The sequence below is a fragment of the Condylostylus longicornis genome, unplaced genomic scaffold, assembly GCF_029603195.1.
Source record: "Condylostylus longicornis isolate FDR11 unplaced genomic scaffold, ASM2960319v2 ptg000119l, whole genome shotgun sequence".
NCBI lineage: Eukaryota > Metazoa > Arthropoda > Insecta > Diptera > Dolichopodidae > Condylostylus > Condylostylus longicornis.
The window spans coordinates 803,985-813,366 of NW_026578087.1; the positions used below are offsets into that span (position 1 = coordinate 803,985).

Here is a 9,382-nt window from a genome sequence, read left to right on the forward strand (position 1 = left end):
TAAAATAAAAACAGTTTTATTTTTTTGTTTGTCTGTTCGTCTGCATAATTAGTCCTAAAATTTGCACGATTTTGGAACAAAACATGCCAAAAACTAAAATGGCAAAATATTTAATTCTCAAATAACACTTATCTTTGGTACTCACATGGCGAATATGTTTTAAAAATATTTTATAGAAAAAATAGAATTATCAAATAATTTCCGCCAAAACTTTTTATTACCAAATTTGGATTGTCTTTATACAAAACCTTCGATTTCCTACTAACTTGTACCTTTTATATTTATGTTATACTAGTTTCTTATTTAGATTTTTACAAATTCAATAGATTTCTTTCCTATATATTTTCAATTACTTTACTATACATAAAATGATATTAAATTATTGCCTTTTAATATTTATTATATGCATGTACATACATAAATAATATAAACTAAAATAAATAAGCAAATACGCTTATATAATCGTATTTATTATAAAACGGTGTGGTGTGGCTTTGTCACGATTAACATTGGCCTTAAAATTTAATAGATGAATTTCTATATACATATATACAATATGTGACCATTATTGAGATTTTTTTTTTTACAAGCACGCTACTAATTTCATTTATCGATACATTCGTATATAAATTGTAAATTATTTGCATACAAATCTATATATACATATTATATATCAATATATATCAATATATATGTTTGTATGTATTTTTTAATATGCCAATAATATGGTATATTCCAATTTTTCTTGAGATGCTTACTATTGTTTCTATAGAAAAGAAATTTTTGCTACAAGAAAGGTCAGTTATTTGCATAAAAATCCTACCAAATATTAAAATAAAAACCTTGATATTTGGTTATAAATAAAATGTTAAAAAAATTGCAAAACAATATAAAAAAAAAAATTAAATAAAAATATTAAATTTTTATAATAAGATGAAAAAATGAAAAAAGAAACGAAAATTATTTTGATGCCATGGTAAATGTTAAAATTTGCATTATCTCTGCGTATCCCATACAAATTTTTCGCTTGTTGTACTGTAAACTTAACTGACTGTGAACTTAATCATGACTCATTAAGTGTTGAATACCTAAAATCAAAAAATTTGCGTCACATTATCCAGTACTAATAGAGTTAATTTTATCAGAATTTCTTGAATTATGAAATTAATAGCCGACGAGACTTAAATTTCATAAGAAAATTATGTGAAATTTCAATCAAAGGAGGAGCATAGAACTGGTGCATGATATCATATATAGATAGCCATGTTAAGAATTATTTTTACCTTCATTTTTCTCTACATTCTACAAAAAGAATATCAACAAGATCTTTAATTTTAAGAACCGTGAAAAATACCTACATACTCATATCATGATTGAATTGATTAATCGTTTTAAAAATTCTAATCTTTAAATGTACTTTAACTACTTACGAATTGATAATAAATTATAATTTATTAAGTATATTTGGCAATATTATATTGATATTCTTAAGATATAAATTATCAATATTTTAATAATCTTATTTATTTACTAATTTTCGGAAGGTTAACAACTTTTGCCATAAACCTTATTTGCTATTCTCTACCTATGAACACTCATTAACTTGGAATTAATTCTATTTATAAAAATAAATTTTTTTTTTAAATTTTAAATGCATAATCTATAAAAGTACCCTATATACATTTGAAAGAATATTGTGTTTAAAATTTTAAAATTAATTTCTGTTTATTCATACATAAAAACCAAAACAAAATATTCTAGTAGCATATTCCAAGGATTTTTGTGGAATATATTTAATAAATTAAATTAAATTTATGGCTTTGAAGAATACAACTTTTAATTTTATATTTTAATATTAAAGCAAATTTCAATTAATTGCAATTTCGGTTCTCGTTATAGGTTGGGTTACGCCTCAGAAATTCTAGTTCTCGTTATAAAATATTCATTATAAATTTACAAACGCTTTCACTAAAAATTTCTTGAAAAATTATTATTATATTCAAAATTCAAATAATAAGCTGAAATTCCAGAAAAGTATTCCAATATAAAAATAAATAAAATCTATAGTTTTTATGCTATAAATGAATTTTGCCAATCACAAGTACCGTAAATCTTTTAAATTTTTAATTTTGTTTTAAATTTTATCAAAAAAAAAATAATTTTTTAAATTATCACTGTTTTTCATTTTGATCACCAAAGCTCTATTGCAACCAACACTTTTTATTACTTAATTAATAAATAAATTTTACTGAGTTTCTGTGGCACCAAGAGCCAAAACACTAATAAAAAATATTCATAGCAACAGATTCTTAATTTTAAAAAGTTAGAAAGTAAAAACAAAAATAAAAGTTGTAAATACAATAGGACCTAGTTTTACACTTTAAATTCAATTAAATATTATTATTTATTAAACACTTAATTTGTATAGAAATTAATTATTAATTTTCATTAATTATTTAATAATTATTATCATAATCAAATTCTAAACAATATTACACGAAAAAAAAATAATAATTTTTAATCATTATTATATTCAACCTTACATAACGTATAAATTTGCCCGTATAACTTTAATACGAAAAGAGAAATAACCGAAAATATTAATTTTATTATCAAAAAATTTGATCAAAACGATTTGCGGTCTCAGATTGCACTAAAGCTTCAATTAATAAAAATACAATTTTTCTAGTTAAAATTTTATCAATTCGGTATCGTTTACTTTTATAAATTTATTAGGTATAATCTCTTCTAATTTTTTAACGCGTGTTCGGCTAAAATTTTTGTTTTAATTTTTTTTTTTTAGTAAATGCTTTTGTTTTCATTTTTTTTTCTGTTATTTTGCTTAATTAGGTTGAATAGCTGTATTAAGACAAATTTTAAAGGTGTTTTTTTTATTTTTTATTTTTTGTTATGTTCAGTAAATATTTAAAATCATAATTATATATAAAATATAATAATTAGGTATGTAGGTATGTCGTACATATTTTGATGAACGTTTTTTCCCATACTTTTTTGTTAAATTTATTATTCCTAAAAAGTTAACGAAATTTTCATTACTTCGGGCTAATGGAATATATAAATAGTGCCAAATCAACAATTAATTTATTTGTTGTTTTGTCGATATTATTTTAAGTAAACTTCTTCAACTATATAGGAACCTTAAATATGCCCATTATTAGTTTCGTTCAAAAAGTTTATTTTGCTTATGATTTTTTCAATTCAATTGTAAAATAATTTAAGTTAAATGTAATGACATATAGTTTTACACTAAATGCCCTCTGCAATATTAGTTATTAATTAGTGTTATTAGTCATCTTATATGATTTTGTAGAACCAAAATAGTATACGTTGGATTATGTACTTAATGTTTAACAATTTTATTTATAATTTTTTTTAAATTACTTACTTTGAATGAAAGAAAGAAATTATGTAACCATACCCTTAGAATTTGCAACATTAGAAAACTAGACTAATTGCTGGTTGCCTTCAATAATCTGTTTTTTTTTTATTAATTAATGTGTACATAATTTTTTTTTCAATTTTACTTTTTCATATTAGTTCAGCTCTTATTAAATCCACGGTATTGACGTTTGTCTTTTAGTACGAGAATCGTCAAGTGAATATTAATTTGGTGATTTGGGGAAATTTGTAATCAGTTTGACTATTATCTTAAAATTTTTACAAACAAAAATTAAAATTACGTAATTCTTTCATATTTAAAAAGGTGCTTTTTTACCTGTAAGGCTTCACATTTTGATAACTCAATAATAACAAAAACGCTTCACATTTTGATAACTCAATAATAACAAAAACAAAATTCAGATTACAATATTTATTCGTGAATAAAATGATCAAAAGTTAAAAAAAACTTCACAATTCAAAAACTAATACAAAATTTTCTTCAGTTTCTCTAAAGATAATATATGTGTAACAAAACAAACTGCAAGATTCGCTCAGATGATTAAAAGCTAAACAAATTAATTTTGAAATAATATACACTTTAAACTAAAATACATAAAAATTTGCTTAAGCCATTTACATATAATAAAGCATTGAAAAACTCCATATTATTTTTTTTTGAAATTCATTTTATATCTGACACACTTCTATATTTTTTTCTTTTTTCAATTAAATCGATTTCTAAACTCATTTCATATCGTAAAGTTCAAACAACAACTTTCACAATTAGTCTTACATAAAACAATATGTTAAATATTTCAAGCTTTATTCTCTGTTAGTTATAACAGATTTTAAAAATCTTAAATACTTCTAAGTTTTTATTTCTTTATAAAACAATTCAATAAATAATTTCAATATTTTTTTTTCCTAAAAAAATTTAACACAAAAAAAAGAAGTGATGCGTTCAACTAAGAGTATAATTAATTATTGATGGACTTATATTTATATTATATTTATACAAAAATTGCAAATGAATAAAAATTCTAAAAAATGTGGAGAATAATATCGTCTATATATTATGGTGAGGGTAGCTTGTCCGGTTTTTTGTGATAATCTAACAAGATCATTTTAAAAGCCCAAAAAAGAAATCGAGAAATCATTTAAAACATACACATTTAATAATTTTTCACAACACGAATTTCTAAACTTGTTTTTTTCTAATAATATTGCTTATAAAAAATTTGGTTTTGATTCATTTTGTGATGGGGGTCCATTAGACTGTCTGGACCATGGCTGATTATTTCCCTGCAAAAACAAACATTTAAAAAATTTATTTTAATCCTTATATAAAAAAATATTTACTTGGGGGCCATCCCCAGCTCCAGTATTGGAACTGCCGCTCGAATTATTATTACCGTTTTGATTCATCCAAGACAAAAAACCCCCATTTTGAGGTGTGTTCTGGGAATTATTTGAATTATTTGGGCCACCACTGCTATTGTTTCCAAATGTCTGTAACATAACATATTATGTGAAAAAGTGATTTCGTTATTTTTTTAATTTTAAACGTACTTTGCTAGCTGGATCTTGATTTTGGTTTTGTAAATTTCCAATCACCCCCCACTGACTTAAGGCTGCCGCGACAATGGCCGGATTCATTGGTAATGTATTTAAATTTAATCCAACACCTAATGGATTATTCATGTTATTTGGTTGATTTGATGGATTTTGCCCACCAGGATTGATCCCTAATGCTTGCAAGTTGGGCATGTCTAAATTTCCGCGATTATGGTTACTCCAAGCACTATTATTTAGTGGTGGATTTTGCATGTAATTTCCACCACCAGATCCACTTCCAGAATTACTGCCACGATATGACATGTCACTGTTACCACCACTTCCCCCTCTATTCATTGAATTCGGTAATATCCGATCATCCATGTTGTTGTAGCCACTCATACTACTGCTTCCCATATTATTGCTTCCGCCGCTTCTACCTCCGCCATAGCTGTTTCCGCCCATGTTTCCACCACCTCCACCACGATAAGACATCATTGAATTATTAAACCCATTATAATTATTATGATTATTGTTTCTGTTTTGATCTGTTTTGGGAGCAGCATTTGAAACATGAACTGAAACACCTAAAATATTTAATTAAAACAAAATAATCTTAGTATACACTTTCTTAGTATACAAGAAATTCATATTGAAAAATTACCTTTTACTATATGATCCTCCCCACATAATGATTGAGCCACTTCGGGATCTAAGAAAGTGACAAAACTAAATGCACGAAATGGTTTCGGTATAAAAACATCTGTAACTTCACCAAATTTAGAGAAATATTCACGTAAATCTTCAGCAGACAAATCTTCTGTGCAACGTCCAACAAATACTTTACATGGCACCTGATGTGCCATACCCTGTTAAAAAAGAATGTTTGATTAGCGTTTTTTTTTTTATATAAAAATTTACCTTTGAGTTTGGAACTTTCACTTCACACCAACGACCATCAATTAAATGTCTGGTTGCTAATACACGCATTTGTGCTTCATATGATCCAAATCTTATGAAACCAAAACCTTTGGACTGGCCAGACTTAACATCTTTTTTTATCTGTGCCATCAATACCTCACCAAATTCTTCAAAATGTTCACGCAAACTTTGTTCTGTTGTCTTCCATGGTAGACCCAAAACAATCAAATCAGTACATCGCAAACGAGTCTCAATACGTTTTGTTTTAGCTGTTGAATTCTCCAAATTATCATCGCTTTTACGTTTATTTTCTAATGTAAAATAAAAAATCAAATTAAAAAATGGTAAAGAGACAATTATAATTTTAATAAGCACCTTTTGGAAAAACACAGATATAAGATATAGTTCCCCAACCCTCTCCAGACGGAGCATAAAAACGACCCTCATTTAGGCGAATACCACGTGTTGCTTTTGTTTCTGCGTTATTATATTTGAGTCCACACGCACCAGGAAATTGAGCTTGTAAAGTTGAAAGCAATAAAGTTCCATCCTCTTCACTAGGTAATTCTATCGGATCCTCACCTTCTTCTTCAATAACTTGAATATAATCAACAGACATGATTTGATTTAACTAATCTTCGTGCCTTAAAAAGTCAATTTAATTTGGCGAAGTAATTGTCAAAACTAAGATATTGAACTTTCGCCCTTAAAATTTTTAAATCTTGTTTTTGTTGAACTAGTGGAATAATAACTGTGAAATATAAAATATTAATTTATTCAATTTAACAAATATGTAAATCTAAATCAATATTCGACATCAAAAATCCATATGTAAAAGAAAAACATTTGATCAACAAAACACTAACACACATTTAAAAATAGTAACTAAATTGTAAAATTAGTAATATAAGTAAATTTGCTTTTTCCTAGTTATATATAAGTTGCTAAAATTTAAAGCTCTTTGTTCAATTTTTATTTATTATTAGCGTAAAACAAGCTTTGATTATTTTAACATGTGAATTTTTGTTTGGCTTTAAAGATTTCGAATGGCATAATATTCAGATAGACTGTATTGGCAAATAGGCAACTATTATTTAGGTATGTATACAAGTTTAAAATAAATGGGTAGGTACCTACTTATATCTAGGTAGATAGGTTTACCTAACACTCAACATCTTCAAATGTCGCATTTAGACAAGCTACCTTATATATTTCATATAAAATATTACAATAGTTATTTTTAAAATTTAAATTATTAAAATAATTATTAAAATTAAATTTAGTAATATAGAGTGGCTAGGTCAATATACATATTTGAATGTCTTTTTTGATTTGTTGATGGCTAGGTACTTAATCATGACTACAATTAAATTTCACAAAATTCATTCTTATGTTGAAGATAAGGAAATAATTAAGTTTAATTATTTTATTGTATTAATTTAGTTTAATTAATTAAGTATCCTATCGCGATTGGTCGGTACTCATACCAAAATGAATAATGAATGTTTTTTTGAGTAAAAAAAACTCTCATGGTGTCATATTGTGGCAGATTTGAATTTTTGTTACATATTCATGGTACCTACCCTGATTGATAATAAGAATAACATAGGTACAAGGACAACTTTTGATTGTCCAAATCTCTAACCAGTTTTAATTTTAAAATAAATTTATTAACATTAAAAGCAAATATTAAAACATATCACTAATTTAAGCCAAGATTTAGGGTAAAAAGTATTAAGAAAAATCATAAATTTATAAATCAAATCACCTCTCGCTCTCTTGCACTCAAAATATTAACACCTTAACACTGTAAACAAAAATTTCAAGTTCAAATGTTCAACACACTCAATTATTAAAAAATTTTTATAGTTCCTTTTAAAAGATAGTTATAGTATTATTTGTTTTTTTTTTTTTGTTTAATAGTTAATATAAAAATCCACACACTTTTAATTCAATTCAATTTCAACAAATCCTCTGTCATACCTGCAAAATAAATTTTAAATCATTCAAACTCAATTGTTTTTTTTATCTTATAAATTTGTTTAGTTAAATTTCTAAAGAAATTTTCAGTACAATTTTTTCAGTTGAAAAAAAAAAATAAACATTTATTTTAAGTTAAATTTATTATAATAGAAATTGTAGTAGCATCACTTCCAATCCTGCACGTAATATGAAGGTTAGAACTCCAAAAAGCTAGATGCTTTAGAGTTCTTTAAATAAAAATATTGTTAGAAAAATCATAAAGTTTGTGTTAAGAAATGCGGTCAGAATCGGTAACGAGTTCCAACTCAAAATCATGAGAATTTTTCGGTCTAAAATATCTGTATGGTGTATATATTTAACTATACCCTTATAATATGTATGTAGGTACATAACTATAATGTACATAAATTATAAAGCAGTGATTACAGATAAAAAAATAAAGGTCATTTCAGAATTGGGAAAACTTTTGTTTTTGAGAAAATTATTATGCGTATTCTGAAATTTTAGCAAGTTTGGTTGTGCTACACAACTTATGAAAGATAAATATAAGTACAATTAATTTACATTTACAAGCTAGCTTACTTAAAAGATAGTTTAATAGTTTAACTTCCATTCAAATGTTCTTTAATTTGATAAATTTCGCTTTCGCTCTGTTTTCACAATAAAAAACATTCTTTCACTTCAACAGTAAGAAAAAAACAATGATTTTAAATTAATTAAAAAAGTAAATTTACAATTTTTTCTTTATAGCCTCCATTGACGAAATTTTAATTTGTAAAAAAAACCTTTTTGGATTTGGATTATTCTTTCGTGCACAATAATTTGCAAATTTGACGCTTGTCGCTTTCTATTCCTAATCGTTTTCAATAAATTGGTAAATTATGTATGTAGTCTCTAATTTATTTTTTTGTGTCGTTTGAAACAACCACAAAAAAAATAAATCAATAATTTGTGGCTGGTATTGTATAAAAAATTTTCTTTTCAATTTTTACCAAGTAAACGAAATTTATTTTCTTTTTAACTTATATAACTTTGATGATATTATATAATGCAATCACAACATCCGATATTAAAACAGTCAAAAAATTTATATTAACTTTAATAAAAAAATTCTATATCTCCTCATTCAATTATTATGCACTTAACCACACAAAATTCCACATCGCACTAGGGTTGGACAACCTTAATTGTCAAAAAGCTGTCCACACTACAGAAATTCAAAATAGCAAATTTCATGATAGCTGTCATTCTATATTCACAATTATCTATATTGTGGAATTTAATTATTAATTACCTCGTTCAGATTATAAAAGAATAATATTTTTTTCTTCCAACACATTATAGAAAATCGAATTTACATTTATATTAACATGTTTTCTGATGACATATTTTTTATTAAATACATTTATCATTCATCAAAAAGTTTTTCATGTGTGTTTGATACACAGTCCATGTACGTTCACACACTCAAGCTTTTATCAAATGTCATCAGATTTAATAACATCTATAAACAAGTTTTGAT

General features: G+C 25.1%; 1 protein-coding gene across 6 annotated transcripts; it reads right to left on the minus strand.

The window, feature by feature from the left end:
- Nucleotides 1-3,817: 3,817 nt before the first annotated feature.
- Nucleotides 3,818-9,015, minus strand: LOC129614738 (TAR DNA-binding protein 43). Of its 6 annotated transcripts, XM_055529581.1 has the most exons (9): nt 8,853-9,015; nt 8,595-8,713; nt 7,646-7,860; nt 6,253-6,628; nt 5,878-6,188; nt 5,621-5,825; nt 4,972-5,543; nt 4,762-4,911; nt 3,818-4,704 (listed from the first exon to the last, which is right to left on the minus strand). In XM_055529581.1, the coding sequence occupies exons 4-9, from the start codon at nt 6,494-6,496 to the stop codon at nt 4,630-4,632; spliced, it is 1,557 nt and encodes a 518-aa protein (XP_055385556.1). In that variant the 5' UTR covers nt 6,497-6,628; nt 7,646-7,860; nt 8,595-8,713; nt 8,853-9,015; the 3' UTR covers nt 3,818-4,629. The 6 variants fall into 6 exon arrangements, with proteins under 6 accessions (XP_055385556.1, XP_055385555.1, XP_055385557.1 ...); XM_055529580.1 differs by lacking the exon at nt 8,595-8,713; XM_055529582.1 differs by lacking the exons at nt 8,595-8,713; nt 8,853-9,015 and adding an exon at nt 8,443-8,570.
- Nucleotides 9,016-9,382: the final 367 nt, after the last annotated feature.

Bases quoted from the DNA above. Each gene is read 5' to 3' on its own strand.
- LOC129614738 (XM_055529585.1), bottom strand. From the start codon at position 6,496: ATGTCTGTTGATTATATTCAAGTTATTGAAGAAGAAGGTGAGGATCCG. The intron at 5,826-5,877 runs GTAAATTTTTAT...CTTTTTTAACAG, and splicing joins TGAAAGTTCCAAACTCAAAG to GGTATGGCACATCAGGTGCC. The intron at 5,544-5,620 runs GTAATTTTTCAA...TAAATATTTTAG, and splicing joins GGAGGATCATATAGTAAAAG to GTGTTTCAGTTCATGTTTCA.